The 27,412-nt window shown below is 42.1% G+C and overlaps 1 protein-coding gene across 11 annotated transcripts in view; it reads right to left on the bottom strand.

Annotated features, from left to right (window-relative positions):
• UNC13B (unc-13 homolog B) overlaps positions 1-27,412 on the bottom strand; it is a 207,986-nt gene that overhangs the window by 2,679 nt on the left and 177,895 nt on the right. For 8 of the 11 annotated variants that reach the window (XM_071425665.1, XM_071425662.1, XM_071425661.1 and 5 more), the window contains 9 exons: positions 24,742-24,830; positions 21,519-21,671; positions 19,483-19,606; positions 12,899-12,955; positions 8,331-8,411; positions 7,792-7,939; positions 4,353-4,409; positions 1,742-1,834; positions 512-671 (listed from right to left, as the gene is read on the bottom strand). In XM_071425665.1, coding sequence (XP_071281766.1) covers positions 512-671; positions 1,742-1,834; positions 4,353-4,409; positions 7,792-7,939; positions 8,331-8,411; positions 12,899-12,955; positions 19,483-19,606; positions 21,519-21,671; positions 24,742-24,830 — 962 coding nt within the window. The remainder of the gene's footprint in view (positions 1-511; positions 672-1,741; positions 1,835-4,352; positions 4,410-7,791; positions 7,940-8,330; positions 8,412-12,898; positions 12,956-19,482; positions 19,607-21,518; positions 21,672-24,741; positions 24,831-27,412) is intronic. The other 3 variants (XM_071425664.1, XM_071425663.1, XM_071425660.1) reach the window with 1 other exon arrangement.

Below are 27,412 nucleotides of genomic sequence, written 5' to 3' on the forward strand. Positions count from 1 at the left end.
TAGTAATAAAAGAAAATGAAAGAAGAAGAGATCAATACTCAATGCCGAGAAACACAGCAATTTTAGCAGTGCAACTTGCTACCAATTCCAAGGGCTGTATCCTTGGAAACGAGTTCCGAAAGCATGTCCCACAGGTCAAGTTGGGATAAAAACGTACATTAAGATTAAGAAATAAATAAAAATGAACTTTTAGCCTCAACTCTACCAATAAAAAATACAAAGTTCATTAAAATGACAGAGCAGAGTAAAATGTGTTCATAGGACACACAGAGAGCATTTCAGAAGGTGGCCAAAGGACACTGCTGGTATAGAACAAACCTCTGTGTCCCACCCACAGTAAAAACTTCCATAATCCAGCTTTTCTGCCAAGACATCAAAGACAGGACCAAGCTACTGGTTCATGTACTCTTCTTGGCCCTGTGCATACTGTCTGGGGACACTGGACAACCCTGTCTGTCCCTCTGCATCTGCACTTGCCATGCCACATCCTCAGGATATTTTTGAGACTTACAAATGAAACGTTTCATTGTATTTTGGAGCCCAGTTGTTGCTCTTTGACTTGGTTGTGAACTTCCTCTTCTTGTCACTCTGGTGGGGCCCAATCATGGTGATTTCAACAAATGGACGGAACATGCCAGACGTCTGCCACTTCAGGTCATTGGCTGCCACAACTGCAAAAGAGAGTCACAACCTGCTTCACAGAAAATACTCATTTGTATTTTTTGCTCTGGACATCCTTCAGCTCTGCCCTGCTTTCAATTTCTTGCTTCTAACTCAAAACATGAGAATGTCACAATACATATGGGCAGGACTTTTTTGTAATGCAAGGATATGCTTTTTTGATCTAGGTTAAGTTCTATGAAGGGAATTTAATGTTTGCATTAGTATGTAACTTCTGCCATACAAATTGTCAAGAAATAAGCCCAAGAAAACAGGCATTCCTCCAGCTCCGGGCAGGCTGCCCTGTTCCATGCTTACATCACCATTCTGTCTGGGATAAGAAAAAAAGAGGCATTTTGGAGGCCAATATTAAAGTCTCTGTTGAAAAGGAAAATGGGACTGCAGGTAAGAAAAACAAAGCCCATGAGCTGCGTGTGGTTTCAGGATCCAGAATTATTAGCTTTTAATTCTCATTCTATCTCAGGTCACTGCAGGGAGCAGACTGAAGCAGAGGAAATAGCTTTGAAAACCAGCTTTTGCACTTCAGTGTAGATTTAACCAGAAGAGAGGCCCAAAGAACTGTTTATATAAATCTTCAGAGGAAATTGAAGTAGTTAAGTATGCTGTATTCAAGTGGAGATGAAGGAGGAAAAGCAACCCTGGGATGAATCACTGCTTTGGTTATTTCCAGAGTGGCTGTTCAGGGACCAGTGTGGCCTTCAGGACTGGGGAAAGGAGCCTCTGAGCTCTCAGGGCCTCTGTGATCTCTGGGTGTACACTGAGCAGTTTCGCAAGATCAGCCTGCCCCGCTCTCTGCAGCACAGACTAAACTGTGGCGCCTGGCGAGAGCCACCATCTGATTTTTGTTTACTTGAATACATCGCTGCCAATAAACAACCGGGCTGTGCACTGCCATGTCACCAGCTGGACAAGCTCATTTGCTGTTTCCCTACGTGTCCCTGATGTGAAACAGAGAAAACAATTCTGGCCTGAGATCCCACGAGCTAACACAGAAATATCCTGACTGCCAGCTGGACATTTGGCCCGTGGAGCCCGAGCAGCAGCATGTGCTCTGCCATACCTTTCACCGTGACCTTGTGCTCCCCAGTTCCTGGGTGGGTGTACAGGTCGATCTGGATGGACACTTCTCCCACGGGATCATCCACACCAGAGCCTGTTGGGAGGAAATGGACACCCCCCCATGCACACATGGATTACTAGTCATTGGCACATTATGGCCTCAGGAAGACAATGTGGTGTTTTCACAGCACACCTCCCAGAGCCAGCTTTTCAGTCAGCACCGAGAATGTCACGGTAGTGCAAGATAACATCAGGCTCACATGCCCAGCACACATAAACACCAACACTTCTTCCACTCCACCAAAGATTGCATCCTATTGAGAACACTAGTGAAGGCTTTTAAAGAATTTAAAAGGTATCAACAGTGGACCTTGACAGGGAGCAAGGATTTTTCAGACGTTCCTGCCAAGCTACTGTGTATACATGCAGGCATTCCAATGGTGGACATTGGCATTCTTGTCTGCTCAGGGAAGAAGGGAGGACAAAAAAATTCAACAATAAAGAAAAAGGAGGAGAGGACAGCACACAACAGAGGAAATATAGGGGGAAAAAATACATATGTAGGTATTAGTGATTTGCACAGAGCCAAAGTGCAGTCTCACCCTACAAGAATCTTCCTGCATGTTGTACATCACAAGTTGTCATCCTGACTGTTTATCTGTTTCCCTCTATAAGATGATGAAAACCCTTTCTTTGTTGTGCATCAAAAATGATGAGAGATAAGCACTCACAATTTGCATACTTATTTCTCTTTATCATTTAGCCAGGGAGAAAACAAGATGTAGTTTTAGAAGGAAAAGATAACATGTTCATAAAGAGGGAGATCTCATGAACATTACAATTCATACATTATGATTTTTTCCAACTTTTTAACTTTTAATCATAATTATCATCATGTAATATGTGGAAATGACATTTTTCTGGGTAATAAAGTTAAGATGTCATGTAAATTACAGAAAATGACTGCTTTGCAAAATGAAAATCAAGTTTTGATAAGAGAGTGAGATTTTTCTGACTTTCTCTTTGATAACTGCCTGACCTCAGCTTGACAATTAGCAATGCTGATGCAATTGAGATATCTAGAGGGTAATTGAGTACCTATGAACAGCAGTTATTTTGTCAAATTCGAGGGTAAGATACATTACTAAGTGAAAAACTGGTCTGTTTGAAATTCTAGATAAGGAGATAGATTGAAGGATATCATTACATAAACATTTTGATTAGACTGATATAATAAGTCAACTTTCACAAGAATGGTCTGCAGCAGCAAAAACACTCATTTAAAAACCAAGAGGTTGAGTGGCAACTGGTGCAGTTCTCTGAGGAAAATTACATGCCACAGAACTGTAGGCAGTGAAAGTCACATTACTATACCAGTAAAAGCATCTGAGCAACCAAAACAGAACCTCAAATTATTACCTCAGGATAGGTTCTCATTCTTGACCTGAGTACATTAAATAATCTTTAGGGTGCAACAAATATGGTCTTGAACATACTGTTTCCTCCCTGCTTAGAAGGGCATTATTGCTTTTTTTCTGTATATAAGCACAGAGCTTTAAAATTGGTAGGCTTATTTATTGAACTGATCCATCTGCTGGTGTGGGTCTTTCACTTCATTGTTGGCATTTTCCACAGGAAGAGGCAGAATTACCAACAGTATGTAATGGCCATATCCACAGAAACATCAGCCACCAAACATTCAGATCTTTATCAATCTTTAGTGTTAACTAGTAGGTTGTAAAGGAGATCCTGATGCCTCAGAAGAGTAAGAGCAGAATCATCCCACTACCTTTGAAGAAGACAAGACTCATATTACAGTTTTTTTCCTACCTTCATTCTTGTATTTTCATATAAAAATCTTGTTCTATGAACTGAAATTTTCGAAGACAAAAAACTACTCTGAAGATGGCCCACAAAAATATTCTGAGCATGTATAACTGTGCACATACACACACTTGTACATTTAGTGACAAGCACATTTAATTCTTGACATGAAAGCCTCACTGGTATTGCAATGCTGAAAGGTGAAACTGCAGAACTGAGCTCATGCAAAGGGTTATAGATGTGTTTCACCTGAGATAATAAAAAGACTTTGGACAGCAAAAAATAAATTAAGAGATGAAACAGTGCAAGACTTAATATATGTAGGGTCTCCTGGGCATCCAGACCTTTAGATAACCCCCCCTCAAGCCAGATGGTTCAAGCTTGGCCATAACCTTGAGTGCATATCCAGCATTCCCATGTATTACAGTAGCCCTTCTCAGCAGACCACACGCATGCAAGCCCAGGACTTGAAACACAGATCCCATGGTAAAGGGAAGAGGAACAACTCTGCAGCATCTCCCAAAAACCAGTCCATTTTCAAGACAGCTTTCATATCCCATGAATAAATCTCAAGCGTGGGAACAGGTTCTCAGGCAAGGTACAGACTTCTAAACCACACAACCTGTGGCTCAGTCTGTAGGATGCAAGCATTCAGTGGAAGTTCACTTCTACAAGGGAACTACAGGGAACAGGACTCTGGAAAAGGTTTCTGAGCATGGGCAAGATGATTTGAAAAGCAAGGCAGTTGGGTAATGTTGTTATGGTAACAACATTAATCTTGAACATACCCTTATCAGGAAGAATGTCCTCATTAGCGGTAAACCTTATACCTTTCCCATCATGCACTGAGACATGAATTCAAAAGGCAAGAAAGCAAGCAGGATAAAGAGAGAAGAGTATGAATTACAACACAATTAGCAATGTCACTTAAACACAAGGCAAATATTCAAGCTCTTAACAGACAAAATATCCTCCTAGATCTTCTACACCAGGATTTGGAGAGCAAGGCTGTCTGCAAGTAAGGCATAGTCTGGGTTAAAACAGAACAGAATTTGTGCTGGCATAACTAAACTGCAGCCCAGATCCAATCTGCAGAGCAAACATTTAGCAGCATAGTGCTATATAAGCCTACTCAGTAATGACATGAAAGCAGTAGGTACAAACTGGAAGGTGCAACCACGGAGCAGGGAAGTAAGAGAAGCAAACAGCATTTTTAAATGATACTGCATGAAGCCATGTCCTCCCAGGAGATTGTGGCACTTATGCAAAGGGAAACCTCAGTCACAGAGCTCTGGTAAGCAAATGTGAGCTGTAAATAATAGTGCTGTCCCTTCTGTCCCTCCAACCTGTGTGCAGTTCTCCAAACCCATCTACCAGCCATAGTTAATGAGAAGAGTAAGCAACTAATATCCTTCTTTAGCCCCAGTGGGAGAGGGGGAGTCACAGAATCACAGAATATGCAGAATTGGAAGTGACCCACAAGGGTCACTGAGTCCAGCTCCTGGCCCTGCACAGGACCATCCAAAGAGTGACACCTTCTACGTGATAGCATTGTCCAAACATTTCTTGAACTCAAGACAGGCTTGGTGCTCTGGCCACTTCCCTGCGGAGCCTGTTCCAGTGCCCAACCACCCTCTGGGGAAGAACCTTTCCCTGATATCCAACCTAAACCTCTTCTAACACAACTTCAGGCCATTCCCTCAAGTCCTGTCATTCCCGGTCAGCACAGGGAAGAGATCAGAGTCATGCCTTTCTCAGAGATAACTCAGCACTGATTCTGCAGATATTAGGTGGCATAGCGCAAATCTTTTATTCCCCAAACAGGGTCCAAAATTCTCAAGCCTACTAATGTACAAGATACTCATTTAGACCAGGGGCCAGCTGCCCAGTACTTGTTCCCTACAGTGGCTTAGAATTAGTCACAAAGAAGTGTCATCAGTCAGCTTTGAGATCTAATTGATGACCTCGTAACGTGTGTATATGATGCCCTAAAGCCAGAGCTTCATTCTTTCTAAGCTTCTAAAAAAATATATATAAATACCCATGCACCCACTTCTGTGGCAGCCCTGTATATTCCTGCTTCTGAGAGGTAATGATAATGTTCCATTATCTTTGTGTTTCTGCTAAATACTTGCCCTCAGTGAAGTTTTACACTCAAATCATGCATTGCATGAAGCCACTTTCTCATATCATCTTTGAATTGTCACTTTTGTGTCTTCAATGGAGCACTTTCCTTTCTCTAATTTTAAGTACCCCAGACTGTAGTACAGACTGCAGGACATCAGTGCTGCACATTTTCTTACACCTTAGCTCAGCATTTATTTAACAATTTAACAGTAATTTAACAGTATCCACATAAAAAACTAGCTTGGATATATAATGGGAAATATGTGCACGGAACAGCAAGGATTGTAAGCACTCACTCAAATGGGCACTCAAGTTCCCCATTAAAACGTGCTTTGTGTAAGTGATGGCAACAGCCAGGTTCCTGGAGTCCCTAGTGGATGTAGCAGTCTTTGACCTGTCTGGCCACTGGATGTCATCATTGCTCTGCTGGGACACAGCTACAGGACCATTCTCTCAAAGGTACAGATTTTTAATTTAATTTCAGTGTTTTAATGCAGTATATTTGAACATAAGGAAGACTAGACTGTGCTGCTTTAGGCAGAGATCACAGAACTACAGAGCCATCATGGCTGGAAGAGACCTGCAAGGTCATCTAGTCCAACTGTTAATCCAGCTCCACCAAAATCATCCCTAAACTATGTCCCTAAATTCCACATTCAGACACCTCTTTTACACTTCTAGAAATTGTACACTTCTCCACCACCTCCCTGGGCAACTTATTCCAATATCTAGTCACCTTTTCAATGAAAAAATAAATTCTAATATCTAACCTGAACCTCCCCTGCCACAACTTCAGGCGATTTCCTCTCATCCTTTCACCTGAGACATGGCAAAAAGACCAACTTGCACCTCACAATCTCCTTCCAGGTAGTTTCAGGTCCCCTCTGAGCTTTCCTCTTGATGACTCAACCCACCAAAACTAAACTAAACTTTCCTCTTTAGAAACAAACCATGTTTTGCTCACAGAAACTCTGAACTACCTACACTGCTAAGGGAATGCCAGTATCAAGCAGCCTCATTTGCACACAAGGGACCATATGTGAGCTAGGGAATGCTGTCCCCTTGATGCTGGGACTTGGTGTGATGACCTGCTGGCAGAGTTAGTACAGTCTGTGGGGTTGCCAGCTCTCTTAGGCTTGGAAGGATTGAAAAAAAAGGATCCCATTCAAGAAGATTGGAGAAGGACAAGCCAGGAGTTGTATGACTTTGCTGCTGGGATGAAGTAGTTTAATGCAAGGCTCTTAATGAAACAGCCTGAAAACACAGAAATACCAGTTTTTGTTTAGACCCAACCCTTTGTAGCATCTGTCTCCTCTTACTGAGAATAATGACATTTACAATCAGCCAGTGATGGTCCTTGACTAGAGACCAAATTATTCTGTATAATAATATGGAGATGTTCACATGAAAGCAACAAAATTAACTGTTTACCCCTCCACATTCAATGAAACAGCACCACTAAGCCATAAGGCTTCTCAGAGAGTCACCAAACAGTTTGGTGACCCATCCCAGCAGCTTATTAATATGTTGTGTGGCAATCTGTAATCATCTAGCTCCCACATACCCTGTACTGGCTGCAGACAAAACAGTGCATTTGCTGCTCACCTCAGAGACTTCTCCCTTTACAAGCAGCCTGCAGCTCTGTGAGTCATCACGTTGCTGTCACTTAGCCTTAGTCAGGGCCACTTGGGCTGTGTCACACACACACAGCTGGCCTGTGACACAGGCACTGACAGGTTTCTGCAGTGGTGTCTTGCTGAAATGGTGCCTCACACCACCGCACAAGCCTCAATGCAGTAACTTCAAATTTTGCTTAAGCCACCCACCCACATTAATTCATGAAACGTGACTGTTAAGTGAGGACTGCAGAGAAAAAAAGACCACAAACACCCCAGGCCTTATGTTTCACATATTTCTGCTCTCCCCAAATGTAGTCATGGTGTGGCAAATAACCCCCTTTTCCTCTTTCCCAGATTCACAAGCTCCAAACTGTCACACTTTCAGAAATGCTACTGCCAAAAGCACTCTTACAAACTGGCAGTACAAGGGAGAGAAATTATGAGCAGAGCCAAGATTCCTGCCAACACCAAAGAGTCTTACCCTGAGCTGTCTGAGACTGGACAAATGTTTTGATGAGAGTGTCCGTGGTCTGAGTGTAGAGGGAGAGAGCATATCGAAGTGACTGTAGGTCTGGACTCTTCTCCAAGAAGGTTTTCTTCAGACCATTCCCACCAGCATGGAAATATTGCTAAGAGCAAAAAGAAATGGGAAAGGTACTGAGCAAGAAATGCAACCAGCAACCAACATGTATGAGCAGTTGTGCATATGGATAGGAAACAGCTGGAAAAATTCACAAAACAGCTTCTATACTGGAAACCCAGCCCTCAGACCAGCTGATACCAACTGCTCATGGTATTCCTCTTCCAAAGCACTTAAATATAAACATGCTGACCCCAGCATGCCAGTCCCCTGAACCTCTTCAGGTGTACACATACATGGCAGTCTTCACTTAGAGCCTTTATCACTGTGACAGCTGGGACAAACTCCTGCCATCTCACAAAGTAGGACAGGCACTGTCCTCCCAAAGAGGACTTGGAGATGGAGTTGGGAACAGCAGAAACAGAAATGGAATCACTTACTTTGATTGTATCCAGTGCCAGGTCCAGAACAGCACACTGCTTTGGAGTGAGGCTCCTGGTTTCTTCTCTCACCATATGATCCTGCAAACAACCATTGTATTTGACATGAGTGTGCTGTCAGAAGCTAAAGGAAAAGAAGTCCCCAGCATCACCACTTTCTCCAGATTCACGATGTATCTGCGTGGTGGCAGCATTAATTCAGCTGTTCAAGGAATGCTTAATGGAGTCTCTCAGAGTAATTTATTACAGCTTAACTTGAAAATAAACTAATTTTCTCTCTTTCTTGCAGGCACAGAAGACATAAATAAGGAAAGAAATGGACAAAGGTAAGCAGCAATTTAAAATCACAGTTTGTCTCTCAAGAAAACCTAAACAGAAGCCTGCCTGACACCACTGTCATTCTAGAAAAGCCACAACAAGACTCTCCAAATACCATCTAAATCAAGGAATTCTGAGAACTAGGCATTAGTGAAAGTTGTTATATATCTGTTGCTTGTGGATTTTTTAAACTCTTCCAACTACAGAGGTCACTAATTCATTCCATCATTTGTGGAAAAAAAAGAAAACAAAAAGAAAATGGATTTGCTAAAAGAAGACATTGTTCCCATTAAGACCCACCAACTCTAACAGCAAAAAGCCAGTAATCACTTGGGAAAGAATTCCCTTTTCTGCAGTGGAAGCACATCCCTGTTAAGAGTCTTGGCTGACTACAAGGATGTGCCATCCTCTGGCATTTCACTAAGCTCTTTCTCTGATGCTTAGTCTAGATCTCAGGGGAAAACAGCGTATTTTAGGAAACCTAAGCTTTGAACAAACCCATATTTTAACTGAGTAGCTGGAGGGTCAGGCCAGTTGACTTCAGGTTGGGCCCTAAACCATTCATAAAAAAGGTGTAAACCAATCAGGCAAAGGCTTTATCCCTACTTTAAACATATCATAGGCCCCCTAGACACTTTCCAGGAGACACATCTGCTAAATTGCCTCTGTGTAAAGCACACCTAGTCTGTGGCATCATGTGTGGGTTTCACAGGGACAAACCTGCTGGCTATCTTGCAGCTTGCTGATTGTTCACACTGCCTGATGCTGTCCCTATTCATTATCCACTGCAATCCATCTCCTGCCTGATGGAGACAGGGCTCTCTGCAGTCTAGGGGCAGCCATAAGGCATTTGCCACACTTCTCATAGACATCTAGCTATCAACTTTACACAGTGAAGCCTTGAACTGCACTGAAGATGCCTCTCAAGTTGTCAGTTTCTCAGACAAGTTCACACCTTGCTTTCTTGAGTAGCAGAGATGTGCCTCAATGTGCCTCTTCCTCCACACAGGATGTCCCTGGTCTGGGGACTGTGTGCAGGGGCACAGTACTTCGTGAGCTGCAGTGTGCCTTCTGTTGTGATATGTTGTCCTGAGGGGAGCAATAACTCTCCTCCTTTTTCTTCATGAGCTGGGGGTAATTCAATTGAAGATGATGTGGCTTCACACTTCAGTACACAGAGACTTCAGTGCACAGAGGGTAAAGTGTTCTTTTCTCTGTCTCACAGTCAGATTAAGCACAAAATCAGACAGAGCCCAAGGCCACATTCATGGGAAAGGCCAGTTTAGTCAGGGTAGCTGTGCTCCCAAGGCAGAGCTACTTTCACATCTGTTAAAATGACTTTCTAGGCCTGCCTGCCAGATTGCCCCAACTGCCACAGAAAGCAGGTGGTCAGCACTTTTCTCTCAAACACCTACAGAGCTCATTCAGTCCCACGGAGAGGCCACTTCGCCCGTGCCCATGCTGTCAATGCACAGCAACACATCACTGCTTTCTCTGAGTTTCCCAGTGTCATTTCCTTCAACACATTATGTAAAAATAATCCAGAGACTGGACTGGTAATACTTGCACCTACTCAGGAGCCCACACTGTCATTCCTGTGCATACCTGCCCTCTGCAAATCCCACACTGTTCCTATAAAGAACTGTGCACAGCGCTGCCTTGCACTTCCTAGATTGCCAGCCAGAAGCAAGAAACAAATATTTACATCAAATAATTATGCAAGTTCAAGCAGAAAAAGTAAAAAAAAAAAACCAAAAACCACCCCAAACAAGCCAACAAACTTTTCCTGATCTCTCAGCCTCATCCTTGTACCCTCCACAGGTATTTTCAGAAGAAACTCTGTGGTCAGAGCCTGGCTGTTTATCCTGGGGACAGCCAAGGGAGAGAAGGCAGCCACTCCCTGCTCCAGTTGCTGGCTATTAAGTAAACTGTGCAGAAAGAGTTTGATAATAAGTGGGAGGCAGATATGTGGCACCAAGGAGTCAGGTTTATGGTTGGCTTTCTGAGCATTTTAAAATACACTGTGAAATTGATTTGTCATCAGGACAAGAGCCTGTGCTTGTCAGGTCTGTCAGTCTCAGTTTTCAGCTGAGTTATCTGATTCACTAGGGCTCTCTTCTCCCTGTCCTATTTAAGAGCAATAATGCTTAAAATCCATCCCATAATTTTCCCAAGCTTTTAGTGGAACTAAAAAATGCAGAGGAGGGGGGTCCGAAGAACCATGCCTTCCCTGTTATCTTGTATGTGCCTGCAAAAACAAAAGGACAAAAAATAGAATATCCACAATTCTTACACAGACTCCAGCAATTCTTACTCTCGTAACACTCCTATTCTACTGGAAATGTTTGGACACAATCTCATTTCCCTTATGGTCTCCAAAATTCAGACACTTTCACACTTGAGCACAACTGTCTTGCCACATGTAAAATCCTGTGTACCTGTATGCTGCAGTTCTATATGTGGATATGCAAATAAAGGCTTGAACACACACCAGGGCTTGCCTGATTTGCATGATTACGTGCATTTCTAAAAATGCAGCCCAGAGTCACCAAAGTTAAGCTTTACAGTAACTGAACTGAAGACGGGCCGCTGCTGGGGAACAACCTTTACCCAACCAGTGCAAATGGAAAACAGCAAAGCTCCAACCCATTCCTGGCAAAAGGTGCCCTGTACATGCTTTGAAATTCCAGTAATGAGAAAATGTGGAACCAAGTAAAAGATAACAGTGAATTTCAGTGGCCACACCCAATGCAAGCAAACCACAGGAACTCACAGACTGTCCTTGTGACCTGGGGGAAGAAACAGCAAATTCAGAGCTCTGCCTTCAGACACCAGGAGTAGATGTGAAAGGCAGGAATGGCTTCTTTTTCATCATGTGGAGACATGATGAGTCCTTGCTGATGCTTTTGCAAGAGAAAAGGGAAACTCAGGAAACAGGGGTCTCATTTGGATGCTGTGCTTCAGCTGCCACTCTCCCAGGCTGGCTACAAAGCTCCTTTCTCCCCATTTTTCCCATGGAAGCAACAGACATCACTGCAGGCGCAGGAAGCAGGGAAGGAAACGCAATCCTCATGAGACACCATGTCACCAGGGATGACAGCCTGACCGTGGGAGTGCATAAGGCCATCACTCAGCACAAGTGACAGCTATTCCCTGGGGAGACACACTTGGAGGCTTATGCTAGGTGACTATTAATTGCTATGTACCAGCCTCAAAATGTAGCTGGAGAACAGGTGCACATCTAATGACATACCTGCAAGCCCTGATCACTTGCTAGAACTGCTAATAAGCACTGTTTTAAATGAGCTGTGCACTGGCCACATGAACATGTATGGAAAATGTATCTGCTGGGCAAGGGAAATAGGTGAATGAAGACAGCTGTACTAGTGTGCAAGACAAAACCAGAAAACTGCAGGAAGGGACAAATGGCTTTTGAAACTGCAATAATCACTTAGGAGAATATCCTTTGCACTGGGAAGATTTCCTTGGTCATGCTCTGACACAGAGTTCAGGTCCAGCTCCATCTCCCTCGCAGCAACCTGTGCACTGTGACACTTGAGATTTAGACCTCCTCCTCTTGCACAATACCAGTCTTGTAGCACAATTGCAACCACAGCAGAGCACAATCTGAGTGCTGTGAGGCGTCACTATTTTCATACCATTCCTGTCGTGATCACTGAATTAGTGCTTGATTCGCTTATGATGAGGTGGTGTGCACTTCATAATGCTCATGTCATGCACTGTCACGTCATGCACTGTCAAAACACATCAACAGAGCCTTCATGCTAAATGCCAGCTTGCCTGTGAAGGGAGCCCACGCAGAAGGAATTTACAGACACAGGCTCTCTTCCATAAGCAACAGTTATTTTTTTAACAGTCCATGTAATTCACCCACAGCTAACGCAAGTGCCTTTCCAAGCATTAGGGACTCCCTTTTATAAATGGGGATACGGAGGAGCTGGCCAGATATTGAGAAATTTCCTTTTTTTCATTTTAAATCAATGTACCAGACTTAGCACCATGTATACAGAAGAGAAAAACTACTTTGATGATTAAACACACAGTAAGATTTAATGTTAAGCACTATGCTAATGTTAGTAGAATGCATTTAAAAGCACATTTAATGCATTTAAAGGCATTTCTCTACAACTGCATTCAGCAACAAACCACTGGAAGCACAGGACATGCTATGCACTATGACACTTCAGGCTTACCACAGGGACATTAACACAAGCCATGCAGGACAATACCTTCAACTTTGACAAGTGTCCCAGTTCCTTAGCAGCACTGAAAATCAACTGTGTGCCCTATGGTTGCAGAGTTAGAAAAGAAAGAAGGGGGGAAAAAAAAGGTTATAAACAAGCTTCACATATTTTTCCTTTGAGCAAGTCAAGTCAGTTCATAGCCACTTCACATAACCACCCCAAGGCCAGGCACAACAACTGGACTCTCCTTGCCAGTTTATTACCTAGCAGAAACCCTGGCATTTCTGTGGATACCACAAAAGCTATTTCAGAGCATAATGTCTTGCTAACCAGCTCACTATTGCTTACAGCAACCACTCACTTATACAGGATGAACCTTCAAATGGACTGCACAGGGTTGGAGTGGAGGCCGTCTCCAAACACTCCTCTAGATTTCACATCTAAATACACACAAAGACTGGCCACAGCAAAAGATCACACAACTCCAAGATGATGAGAATCCGTCCACAGAGGCAGGGCCCAGTCACCATGGTGGAGGTAAGCAGAGATCAGATCACAAACAAAACTGGAGCTCAGCTGTTCAGGCGTGAGAGATTGTCAAAGTCTTGTGAATACTACAGCATCACCTTCAAATGCTCTAGAGCTTGGCCAATGGCTCTTCTTCCCCCACTGTGCCTTACTAAAGCTGTGTAACCAATGAAGAAACACAAAGGGAAGATGAACCCCAGTGACAGGAAATCTTGCTTCAAGTCACTTCACCAGTCTTACTGTAAAAGATCTGTTCCTTTTATCTAGCCTAAATCTACTCTCTTCTAGTTTAAAAGCTACATATACCTATGTACTAACTGGTTATTTAGGCATTTGGAAAATAAATGTTAACACATAAAACATGTTTCAACTAGCTCAGAGCTACTTGCTCAGAGCCCCATCTAACCTGGGATGGGGCATGCAGTATAAGGTTGGCAAAGCAATCTGTTTATATTGATTGGTTTCACGAACAAAAGATCTCCGGTAAATCCAATTCTCCTTCCCTCTCCATTACTATCCTTTCTTATCTTAACATTCTTCAACACTCCCACTTAACCACAACAGCCTTGACCACAGCCCACCCCAAAATACCTCAAACTGTAATGAAGCAGATGTAAACCCAGAATTATTATACTGCCCTTTGCCCCTGCCAGTGTCATTCAGCTTTCCTTTGGTGTCTTCCTGGGCATTTGTTCATTGCTCTTTAGGTCAGTACTCTGTGGAACAAGAACTATTTCACACAGGGATTTGCAGAGAAGACACTGGGAACTGGCTACTACTGCAAAGATCACTGGTGAAATATTTTTTTTTTAAAAGGAATAAAATGAACATCATCCCCTCTAAAAGTTTGCTCTCAGCAAAAAGTCTCGATACCTGCTGCCTGGGATACCAGAAGAAAAACAGGCAGCTTATAGATGTAACACTGGAAAACTCAAGACCTACTCTAGGGCAACTGGACACCCTCTGCTAATTACAAGAGCAGCCCATAACTGAATTTTTAAGGTGAGGAAAGGCCTTTTCTTTAGTTTTTCCAGCTTTGGAAATTTCTTCAAGCTGAAAGACTCTGTGACCTGAAACCAGAAATCACCTCTTGATTTGCTCTACTTGTAACCACCAGCTAACCCTCACTGTTCCTCAGCCTTTTATGTTTGTTGAATACAAACTGACACAGAATGAACATTATTGATTTTCTAGCTAAACAGAAGCTCTTGATAAATGATTAAATTCACAACTTTTGGCAGGGGTGGAGAGGAAAGTGCAGGCAAGCACAATGAATCTACAAAGGAAAGCTTCTGAAATGAGAAGGAGAGCTTGTCTTGCTGTCAGTATCCAATGGGTAGTGTTGAAGAGAACAGCTCTCTAATCTGAAAGAGCACAAATTTCCATGTATTTCCAGCAAGGAAGGTTGAGCATGACTGCACACCAGCAGCAACAGAGAGATTTCACTATGGGCCATGCCAAATAACCGACCTGCATACGGGGTTTCACCAGCCTCTTCTACCCAACAGATGTACCTGCTGTTCTGTACGATTTGCCATGAAAATCTGTTGACTTACAGGGTCTTAAAATTTAAGGTTTTGAGTCCATTGACCATGCAGGAAACAAAAACGAAAACATTTTTGTATCTGGAATTTTGAAAAAGGGAGTAGTCTCAAAAACACAGTAACATCAACCTTTCTTAATTCAGTATTTTCAGCATTCACTGGACACTTTTTTTTATATACATTTGAACAACAACATTAACCAGCTCAGACATGTAGTCTTCCTGCCTCAAGCTTCTAAGGAGGGCAGGTCAGTAACACTGAGCAATAGCTAGTGACTGGACATGCTTCATGGAACAAAGCTGCTCAGATAACTCCCAGCTCTTGCACGCTAAGAAAATCCTTGTCAATCAGTGGCAATCTCTGTCAATGCATCTGCAAGGAGAAACTATTTTGCTGTTACACTGAGTTTGTCATCAGTGCTGGTAAGATCTAAAGAAAATCTGGACAACTCCTTCCTCTGCCAAATGGCATTCTTGTAAACAAGATGCCATACTCCTCAGAGAAGTTATTTATGATAGAAAACATACCACAAAGCTCTACAGACAGCACTTATTCCAGTTGTGCCAGAGAGTGACAACAACTGAACTTAAATTATCAGGTAGCTTTGAGAAAAGCTGCCCACAATGGAATTGATTAAAATGTCAAGGATAGAGTATGAGGACAAATTAAATCCTTATCATGAATCATGCCTAGCTCTGCAGCATAGCTGGAAAGGGAATGGGCCCTCTTGCTGGTTTTCCTCGCTCTTCCATGATGTTAGTTGTACTTTCGTAAACTCTTCAGAAACAAGAAACACACCAATAGTCCACAACACAGAGATTTTAAGTTCCTTGTTAAGGGTCTGATGCTTTTTTGTCCCTTTTGTGAAAGCATGCAGAGAAGAATCATCTGCTGACTCAAGTCTAATTGTTGGAAGCCAAGAGCACTGATTTACACTCCAAGTGACTCAAACCCTCAAAGCTTAACTGTCCCTATTGCTCAGCTGACAAAGTTAGGAAACAAAAGCCTACTGCAAGTTTTTTGGATTCCAGTCCTTTTTTGGAAACTGTATTATACGTGATGCTTATTTTTCTGAGACGTAACACTGAAAGGAAGTTTTATCTCACACTGTACATTTATTTCCCATATTTTTGTAATTCCTATGTTCAACAACAATGAGATCTGATAATTTAACAGCATTTAAGTTCATTTTAAAAACTCTGTTTTATCTGGCAACGTCTGTTAGCACACATTAAGATAAAACTATTTTTTAGTTGTTGTGGTGTATTAAACCACAAAAATTGACAAAATAAGCTTAAAAGTGGGGATGAAAAGAGGAAAATAATTACCTGTCAGTACAGAGAACTAGGCACATATGCAGTTCACAGACCATAATTTTATTCAAGGCTAAGAAAGCTTTTTCTCCTCACAGAGGCAGCCTTCAACTTTTCTGCTCCAAGCTAGCACAAGGGAGAGGATTCATTTAAAATAACAGAAGTTCAGAAAGGTTTCAGAAAACCTCTTAAAGCCACACTCTCCTCCACCACAGAGCTCTGGAGCAGCTCAGGCAGATGAGCCTGAAAAACAGGCAGTCTGGAAGTCAAATGCAAATTCTGTCCTCAGCTTAAAGAAAATTTAGTTCTTATCCTGGAAGATGGTCTCATTTAGTGATGACAAGTCTGACAAGTAGAAAAAAGTACAGCAGGAGCAAGCACAAACAGAGCCTCACGTGAATGGCTGCAGGGTACTATGTGAAATAAATAAAGGAGAGGCTCCAAAGGAATCACCTGGGTGTAAACTAAGCACTTCTCTCACCTGACTAGTCACTGATGGCATGGTACAGTTTCATCGTAAGCAGTTAAGAAATGTATAACTATTCTGTTAATATCACCAAGCGTTGTGCACTGAACCCCAAAATACAGATTCCCAGAGTGTATATCCACTCAACCAAGACAGAAGGTGTTTAATTACATGCTGGCTCTTAAAATTAGTGACGTGTGAATGACTTGGTGAGTTACTGGGATCATACTGCCACTAATCTCACAAGCCACAGGCAGAGAATGCTCAGAGAAGTCACCCATCTGAAAGTCATGAAGGAGCCGCATATCAGGTCGTCAGAGTGGGAGGCTGTAAAACTGCCCTGTTCCCACTGGATCCCTCACAGTGCTAGCACTTTCTCACCTGAGCCCCACACCACAGAATCTTCCAGAAGCGGACTTAAGTGGAATTGTTAAGTCTGGAGAGAGGTATTTAAGCACTGTGCAGTGGCAGGGTCACGCAAGTGAGAGGTGAGGCAAACTGCAGGGTGATGGGAACCTTCTACCTGAGTAGAAGGTTTCCATGACCTCCATCAGAAAGACTTATGCACCTCCAGCAGTTTTGCAGAAAGAAGATAAAATATTCCATAAAAGAGATTCTTTTCTATCATGAATATCTCCTACTTCTTAAGGGCTGCACATGAGTTTTAGGACAGAAATCCCCATCAGTGGTCGTTCAAACACAGAGAGGCTCCACTAGGGCATTCTGTTGCTAAGGGCTGGGAGGAAAGTGTGTTACAGTGCCCGAGGCTATTTGTGTCTGATGTACTTGCAAAAGAAAAAAGAAAAAAAAAAAAAAAAGGAAAAATAAAAGAAAAAGAAAAAAAAAGGCAAGCCAAATTAGCTAAGAGCAGCTTGGCACAGAAGTAGAACAGCAGAAAGAAAGTACTGCTTCTGCCCATGCTGGCAGTCCCAAATTTTGCCTTGCCTTGCCCAGCTAGCCTTCACTGAATGATGAAAACCTGGTGGTGACAGAATAAATGGCTATGCCCCAGAGAACAGTGGAAGCAGGTCTTTGTCCTTGCAGCTCATCCAGCCTCACCACCAGTTCCCTGCTCAAGGACTGCAGACAAGGCCATTTTAATCATTGCATTGTTCGTAACTGTCTTTCTAGAAGAGCAACTCATTTCCAGTTTAGACTAGATCAGCCTCCTTGCTACCATACAACTAATTAGACGCCAAGAAATCCAGCTATGAGCATTTTGTGTTATCTAGACAAGAAAGCATATGCTTCAATTTGCTTCTCCATTTGAAACTGAAATGATGGCACCAAGAAACTATGAAAAAAACTTTAAGTGGCTTATAGCAATATCCTGCAGGTTGGAAGAATTGGCTGATCACAGTTATTGCTTCCTTCATGATACAAGTACTGAATCACTCTCCTACTCTGCCTTTGAAATCCAAAACTAGCAAGCATAAAGCTCAAACAGCTCCTCCCTAGTTCTCTCTGAGGCCCTTGATCTCAGTGATTCCATTCCAAATGGGTCATGTTAATGCTGCTTCTACATGATGATTTTAGCACCGGCCCCCAAAGACTCCTTTTTAAAAGCAATTCAACCAAGACAAAGAAATTTCACCTTTCTAAATTTATTTGCTTTTTCCTCTTTACAAATCACAAAGGCAAGCAGAAATGATTACTCCAAATCTGAGCTCAGAGAAAGCAGTCTTTAGCAAATTACACCTCATGCTAATTTCACGGTTGTAGGTATAACAGTGCACTTCATCCCAACAGTTCTATTTAAAATCATCATCATCAAGGCCAGAGACAAGGGCCTTCCCTCCCAGAGCAAGAGACAACTATAGCAAGAGGCAGGTTTGCATCACTTCCCTGGACACTGCAACCCAAGAATCCCAGTGCAGATATGTTAGGGAACTGCTGAATAATGAAAACCATTATTGTTCTACCCGCCACTGGGAGAAAAGTAAGGCTGCATAACTCAGCTACAGACTGCAAGTTCACTCTAACAGCCAGATGAAAAGAAGTTCTGGATCATCTGTAAATAATGAGGTTACATCCCAAACTTCACACTGCCTCCAACTGAGTGTCATCCCCCAGAGCAGCTAGGCATGCATGACTGACATTTAATCAGTTTCTCTGGTTTCTCAGAACTGGGGAAGAGTTGATCTTCTATTGTTAAAAGCAGCACTACATTCACAACACACATTCATCCAGCATGTCCACACAGCTGAACAATTATATAAAAGACTGCCTTTGAAGAAAAACTATCTGGACTCACTTCCAACTTTCCAGCATCACAGAGAAATCCTGCCAGCCAATCCTGGTGTTAAAACCTTCTGTGGGGGTAAAATGGGGGATGGTTGATTTTAAAAATCAAGCTCAAATCAACCACATCTATATAGAGAGACACTCTGGCTAACAGATGATAGGGCAAAAGTGGCTGCAGGTCATGACCGAAGGCCATGAAGCCTAACTGTTCCATAATTCCCACATACACGGACAGCTCTCCTTAGAGGATTGCAAAACACTACTCAGTGCAAACTGATACACTGGACAGAAACTCCTTTTGGATCATGGATTTTGAATTGTGTTTTCTTCTACAGCGTGCTCTGTGTCTTGAAACCCTACCATAAATAGAGATGCTCCCTTTCTTTACCAACTTACAGACATGTTTTTCCATCCTCAGGCAGGCTACATGCAGACAAATTTACCTGGATGGATGACTCACTAGGTCAGGGGGATGAGTTACACAGGCAATGGCAACACTTTCTGGTATGAGTCAGGAAGGATAAAAAGCTTTACCGTATGGTCTGTAAGAGGAGGCAGCACAATCAGCTTCTCCATGGTGTTCATTACCACCCTCCAGAGCTCTTTCAGCACCCGTTTCAACACTGTCTTTTCACACACAGTTGCAAACAGTGTCAGGCTGCAGGGAAAGAGCAAGAACTGGGTAAGTTCAAAGAGCACAATACCCAATGAAAAAGGAGCTGCATATGGAAGATTCAGTGCCCTATCCAAAGCAGTGTGTTGTAACAATTGCTTTAAGGGTAAAAAAATCTTCCCTTTTCTAAAGCATAGAATGTGTGCTCACTATTGGGAGTCTAGCACTAAAAACACAAAATGGATGATTGACATTTCTGATCTCAATAATTTCTGTTTATTGACCTGGGGATTACAGAAGGTGTCACTTGGTGATAGGCAGAATAATACATGTAATAATAATTGGAATAATATATATGATCCAAATAAGAGCAGGTACCATTGAACATGATCTCTTTAAGAAGACATATTTGGTTTATAGAGTATACAGAAAAAATTATAAATATATAATAATAGGTTTTAAGCTTCAAGGGGTTACTATAATGATTTTTGATGAATACCTAAATTAACACTTTCCAGAGTGTTGTGCAGAAATTCCTGCATAACTTCTGAAAGCTGCTGAAGTTTGCTAAATCTTTCACCTCAAAAACCACCCCAAAATATTTCTGGGACAACTCCATATTTTGTCATGACTGCATTCACCAATCACCTGCCATGAGTTTATCTGCTCTAATACAAGGAGATTTATTTCCCTAGGTTTTCTTCCTTTATTATTGTACAGGCTATAAAAAAGGCCAAAAGTGCTAGAATCTTCTTTCAAAGTTTTGTTGAACTTCAGCATTTACTGATCACACTGTGAACAGGAACTCTGTGGCCAGTACCACTAAGACAGCTGACTCCTCTCCATTGTGTAACATCTTCTCCCAACCTCCCTTCTTCCCACGGCTGGTTAGATAGTAAATGAACAAAACAAACACGGACAGGACTGATAAGGGTGGGATGCAGGAGGCACTAAAAAGATACTCTCCTCCTGTAAAGGAGAGAAGAAAATAATCCAAGCATGGGTTATCATAATCAAAGTTACTTGCTCCACAGCTGGATGGCAAGCCTGTAGCAAACCACGTTCCCAATGGTACAAAGGAATATGGATTTTCAGGATTCATGAAGGTATGCATGGAAAATGATCAAATGAAAAGGCTCCTAGATGTAATGACTGCTGCAGAGAGTCACTTAGAACACAGTGACCCAAAAAAAAAGACAGGATAATCAACACTAAGAGCAACTAAACCCCCTATATTTTAAAGTTGTCAAACTTCATATCTCTTGCAGCATTTATTATAAAAATTGCTGGTCATCCCTTACTAAATGAAGAACTGATGTGCATCAGCATTAAGTTTAACTTGTACAAAGATTAAAAACTGTTTCTCTTTGCAGTTCAAGACTTGGCTTGAAATTTAACTGTCCTTGTCCAGCTGAATCATGCTGCATGGTACTAATGCAACAGTTAATTAAAGCAATGGATCAACCATGTTCACGTCCCATCATTCAGAAGCTTATTTGCTAGTCAGAACAGCAGCAGGTACGACTAGAATACACGTTTGACAGGACTGTGGTACTGAGCAGAATATGTATCAAGTACATAAGCACTGTTTGCAATATGCTTGCTAATTGGCTACAATAAAATCCCTATAGGAAAAAAACCACAGCTAGAAAATTTAGAATCAGTCTTTTTCACGACTTGATCAGCAGTGTGTTTTGCTGATTGCTATAATTGCCAGAGGTAGAAAGAAGAACTGGAGTGTGCTTTGGGTCATAACTGGATTGAATGAAGGCTGAAGAGCCCATCCATGGCTTGTGAGAAGCAGATATGGGAAGAAAAGCTATTAATTCTTCTTGAAAATTTGGAGACTGGAAATCTCAGTGACAATCCAAGAACATGGAGCTATTTTCCCCTCTGCCTCATTCTTGTTCCAATCCAATGAACTGTATATGTAGCATATATTTGAACACTCCCTTACTTTCCATCCAGGAAGTCCATCAGTGGCCTCAGGACATTATCTGCATCTTGTGCAACCGTGTTTCTGGCATTAGCAGCAGAATTTGCTGTCCCTTTCACTTGACAGAGGATATCAGACATTTGCTTGACACATTCATCAATCCGTGTCTGAAAGCTGCACAGATAGGAGAGAGGCAAAAACAATACTATTAGTGGCAGAAATACAAGGTAAAAGATTTCAAGTTCACTCAGTCTCACACTTTTCTTTCACAAGACTTGCTGCTCTTTTCCTTACTGTATTTGGTACCAAGGGGCATGCTCTCCAGTTCCTTATGCCCACCACCCACACACAGCTGACCACCTCTAAACAGGAGACACAAGCATATTTGAGAGGAGTTTGTTCATTCATCTTGCAGCAAGAAATGATCCTTTCCTGACCTCAAGAAACACTGTTATCCCTAGTTCAAAGCACCCTGCTGCACCCTTTGCTTTCTCCACCACAGAGACTGGAATATCACATGGAGCAATGACAATGCATGCCCCAGGGGTCCATCAGCAGAAATCCAGTTATGACCCATCCTAGCTTAAGTCTTTGAAATAAAAGAGAGAGCCTGAAGGCAGGCACCAGCTTAAACCAGTCCACTGCCATACAGCCCATGCCAAGTGTCAAACTGGGATGCAGGGCTCAGCTGTGCAAAGTGCAGTCTCCCTGTAACGAAGTGACACACAAGGTATTAAAGCACAATTACTTTTCCACCTCTTCCTGCTAAGAGGAGATTCAAAATTAAATAATGCAATGATTTAAAATTATGAATAGATCAGCAGAGCTGACAACTAATCAATTCAGCAAATAAAGGAAAATGCTTTGACATTTAAAAGAACAGTTACTAACAACAGGCACTACAAGTGACATTCAACTATCCATTAATGGCACAGAGGTTTGAAGCCAGCAAGAGAAGCCAGTGTTAGGAGCTAGGGTAAAGATTTAAGAGGAGGTACAAAAGTTTGGAAGCCAGCTTTACATCTGCATAAATGACCTGAACTTCTACGTTCAAGCCACCAGGACAGCTATGGGTTGGGTGTGAGCGTCCCATGGCTCTCACCTTTCTTCTCCACCAGGTCACCTTTCCTGCTCTGCCACCTATAGCCTTGTGGTCCTTCTTGCTCAATTCTAGCTTGCCTCTCATTGGAAAAATTCCAGAGCTGTCTCCCATGTGCCCTATTTCTAGCAGAAAGAGTCCTGCAGCACTCAGCTGTGGCTGCAATGTCAGCTTAACCAGAGACCTAAGCCACATCAAATAAAAGAGCATAAAAAATTTCCTGTGCAATTAACAGTTCCTACTCTGTCACCGGCCAATCCCACCCCACAGTTCTCCCATTGCTTCATCAATTGCAGGGCCTTGCTTCAAGATGCTTTAAACCCTTCCAAGTCAAGGATGGAAAATAACAATGGCCTCATGGATAAAATGTGCTATGAGTGAAAATGGTTGCCAATTTTAGGAAAAATAATAGATCAGTTACTGTGGCAACAGGTTCACCTGAAAGTGAAGCTTGTGTAAATGTACAGCTTAACAGGAGCCCTCGGCAGCAGCAAGCTAAAAAAAACAACTTCACCTATGCTGTCAGATGGGGCCTGCTGCTCCCTAAATCCTCCAGGAATTCCTTCCTTCACTCCTACAGCCTTCAAGAACAAACAGGAGCTAGCCTTGCATGAAGGATAAACCCTACCAAGACTTATCTCCTCTCAAAGTAGAAAATGCTTCTGTGTCCAGATGAAATCCTCTCTCAGCACAAGGGTAGTGAGGCTCTCTGGACATATGCTGCCTTCTCATCAAGTACAGCTAATCTCACACAGATGAAGAAGAGTTAAGATCTGCAGTGTCAGGTATGCACAGAGGTGAAAGAGTAACTGTTTACAGACTCTGCACAGACTATTGTGGATATCTGACTTATCTCCTAAGTTTATATCCTTTATGAGATCATGCTTGTATAGTGAACTGCAGCTCTACTTTTCACTCTCTAAGACTGTTAAAGAATAAATTAAGCACCTGAGACATCTGACTGGCTGCATCTCTGGCTGGCTCATCTCTCTAAAACACTACCCGATATGTACACTGATACTGAATAATCTCTTTAAATCACATTATCATATGTCAAGATTGTCCCCAAATTGTTTTGTAGCAACGGCACCATGGAGACAATATTCAGATTAAAAGAATTCACCTCCCTAATCATTATTTCTCAGTCACTCTGTGCCTAATTATGAACTTTACTGATTCCATTCAGTTACAGTTTGAGTCTTTCCATTTCTTGCTGAAGCACTGGCCATGGGAACTGCTCACTTATCTCCCTGCTTAGCTTTGTGTGGTGAAATTCAAACAGTCTTTGACAAATCCCACTATAATTTTTTAGCCATAAGAATTGCAAACCTGTTGACCCCATGAGGCCAAGTTGGTACAATTTTCTCTGCCTAGCCTGTGTTCAAGCTACACTGCATTCATGCCTGCATTAATCCTGTTATGCAGCACAACATGAAATGAATGGGGTTTGTAATGGGAAGTGGTTGTTTTCAAAGATCAGTCAGGAGTTCTGTATTTTAGATTTCACTTAACTGACATGCTCTGTAGTTCACTACAGAAGTCTTATAATGTTGAGCTCATTTTATCCTCAGGTAAATGAAAAACATGATTTGCAATAAAACTTACTTCTCATCAATTACTCTGGCATTGCTTAAGACAGCTCCCTGAAACACTAGATAACATTTGCAGAAGCTTTAGAACAGGTCAATCTCAGATTCTAAACCTGCTTCCTTCTTATTCCAGTATTCATTTAACAATCAGAAATCAATCAGCTGTTTCATACATTTAGAGCAGAATGTTTAAACAAGAATGCTGCTCCATAAACACTAAGCTGGAAACTGCTTTTTGAGCAGTAAAGGAGCAGGAAATTCTGTTACTGACAAGAACTACTTACTGAAAAAAAAAATCACTCTGTGTAATTCAAATAAATTTCACAGTTGAGAGATCTCCGTGCTACATTTCCAAGCAGAGAAATACAGGAAGAGAAAGACTTCAAAAATGTTTCTCACTTCTATAGATGGTCTCTGTATATTAAAGGCCATAAATTTAGGAAAAAAAGAAAAATACAATGCAGTTCACAGGAGTTTCTTTTCTTTCATAACCTGACTAAATGAGATTAGATGAAATAAAGGAATGCTTCAAAGACAAGGACTTTGTAGTACTGACCTGTTACCAAACACTGCACTGAGCTCATCCAAAACATTGTTCAGCTTCACCTGGAGCTCTTTGAGATGGTCACTTGCTTCTGCATCCAACTGTGGATGAAAAAAAAAGCATTTAAGTTTGAACACAGAGGGCAGTCCACTGTCCTCTGCAGTGCTTCTCTTCACTGTTGGGGCTACACTTAATAAGCAGGTGAACTATCCCCACTGGACTCTCCCAGGTAGGATGCTCTCCTCCACTGCGTGTTGCTGCTGCTACAGAAGCTGTGAAACAGTCAGCAGATATTTGCCTAAAAAGCAGCAAGTAATTTCCCCAGGCTCCCATAACCTTTCAATATCCTTCCTGATGTTTGTGAAGTTGAGGAAGAAAGGGAATGTGAACTCCCTGTGGCCAAGAGTGTACTAGGGCTGAGAATCCATCAAGTGCTGTGCTTTGCCCTGGGCTCACAGGTCATGTCACCCCTCTGAGTCTAGAAGGACACAGGGCTCTGCAGACTGGCTGTTACTACTTGTGCAATTCTCCATGTATGATCTTGAAAGAAGCTATTTCACCTTCCTTCCTGCCATCAAGTATTTTAACTGAAGATTGACTCAGTCACTGCTTTCAGAAGGTTGGACCCCAGCTATTTTGAAAACCTGGCCACAATATCATGGCAGGAGCTGTTGTGCACTTTTGTTGATCATTTTTGGAAAGTATAATCTCAGCTACTGGTATTGAGCAAACATAGCTCTATCCGCACATGGAACCAGACAGAGCTTTTTGTACTACACAAGTGTTTGGAGGAAAACAAAAAATAAGTTCCCCAAGCACTACATGAATGCTGTTGACATCTTGGCAGGTTCTGTAAGGAAGTGCTTCCTCCATTCTTATCAGTGCAAAGCCACCTGTTTTTAAATTGAACATGATTTGCAGAGTCTTGTATTCCAGCTCCCCTCCAGCCATCACCCCTCCAGCCTCAAACGAGCCACTTCTGAGCAACATACCTGTGTGTACACTTAGCAACACAGGATGAATGCTTTGGCATCATTTGCTCATAAAAAGTAACTTGTAAAACAGATTTGCCTGTGTAGGCAAGCAAGACGTTTGTAAAACAAAAAGCTTCCTCCTAGGCAGAGCATCTCTTTAGGAATGTAATGAGCCAGGTACCAGTACCATGGTTAAAAATCAGTTTAGACTTTTATGGTATATCCATCTATACAGGATTTGAACGCGACAGGAGTTCCCACCTCTAAAATCAGTGCTGAAGCCCTCTTCATATTGCTTCAGCATCTGTCAGAGAAAGCCGAGCCTTAGGGGATTTGGAATCTGATCTGCTCATTTTCCTGTTGTAAGCTGGCATGGAAAATTGACTCTATTATGCATTTGAACCTGTGCTAATGAAACTTCTGGATCAGAATTTTAAAAGTAATTAAAGTAAGAACCAACAATCAAGCAAATGATGATTACTTAGGCATTGTAACTTTAGGCATTGCTGCCTCTGATTATTTTTCCCTTATTAAAGTAAATTTCTTTTCCTATCATCTTTGTAACACTCTTGCTCTGACGGCAGAAGGAAGCTAATGTCATGACAATCAGCATTCATTCTAGCAAAGCTTGTAGGTAACAAAATAAAAACAGCATTTGGCGGTGGTGGTTTCTCTTGCCCTTACATTAATCCTTCCCTCCTACTGCGTAAAGGCACAATGAGTCACAATCTGCCTGATTTGCTCTACTATTAATGGCACTGAATTGCCCTCTGATTTCAGCCATTTCTGACAGATTTGAGTTAGGACCAGTTCATGATTCATCAAAACATTTCAATTAACTGCTTTTCCAGTCAGGGGAAAAAAAAAAGCCAGAAGAATTTAGCACAAGACAATTATTCTTCACTATTCACTTCTACTTCTTTATAAGCTATCAGATGCAGAGCCTAGATGATGTTTGAGGTCAGGATCAACAACTTGTTGCCCTGGTTCATGAACTGCACAATCAATGATTTATTTTCCTGTGAGGTGGCCTGGAGAGCTCCCTGGCTACCTCTAAGCTTTCCCCTCACTGTTGTATTTCACTGCAAACTGATCATCCTCATAGCAAATGCATTGTTGTCCCAGTACTGCAGAAGAGACAGCTGACACAATGCTTTGCCAAGGGGACGAGCTCCATTATCTGTGGTAAAGAACTCTCACTGCTCCAGAACACGAGCTCACACACAGCTCTCTGGGTACAACTGGCAAGACAGCTGCCCACATCTAACTTTTAGGTGCCCAGCCTCATCCTCAGGAAGCCAAACCCTGGTAGTAAGCATTCTGATTCAGCATCCACAAAGTTCCCTGTCATGCTAGAAAAGCTTTTGTTTTCTGAGCAACTGCTTCTAGGGAGCAAGGACTCTGCATAACACATTACTGATGGTTAATGCTTAGGCACTGGCCTGCTTTGGCTCAAAAGCAAAGTCTGGGGAATTATCTGAGTGTGATATAAGTTCATTAGGAAGGTGCTGGTAGGTGTGTATTGCTGTTTCCCACACATAAATCACATGTCAGTTACTGAGTACTGCAGCATGTGGTATTAACTGCAAACTTGGCCAATGTGGTGAAGCACTGATAAGAGTGCTTAAATGAACCCACAACAGTGTTGCTGTTGCTGCTCAGTCAATGAATTTTAAGCATATCAGCTATCACTGATAGCAGGAAATGTA

This window comes from Agelaius tricolor, unplaced genomic scaffold, assembly GCF_023055355.1.
Source record: "Agelaius tricolor isolate 1412-34295 unplaced genomic scaffold, bAgeTri1.0.p SCAF_4, whole genome shotgun sequence".
In the NCBI taxonomy this organism is placed as follows: Eukaryota; Metazoa; Chordata; class Aves; order Passeriformes; family Icteridae; genus Agelaius; species Agelaius tricolor.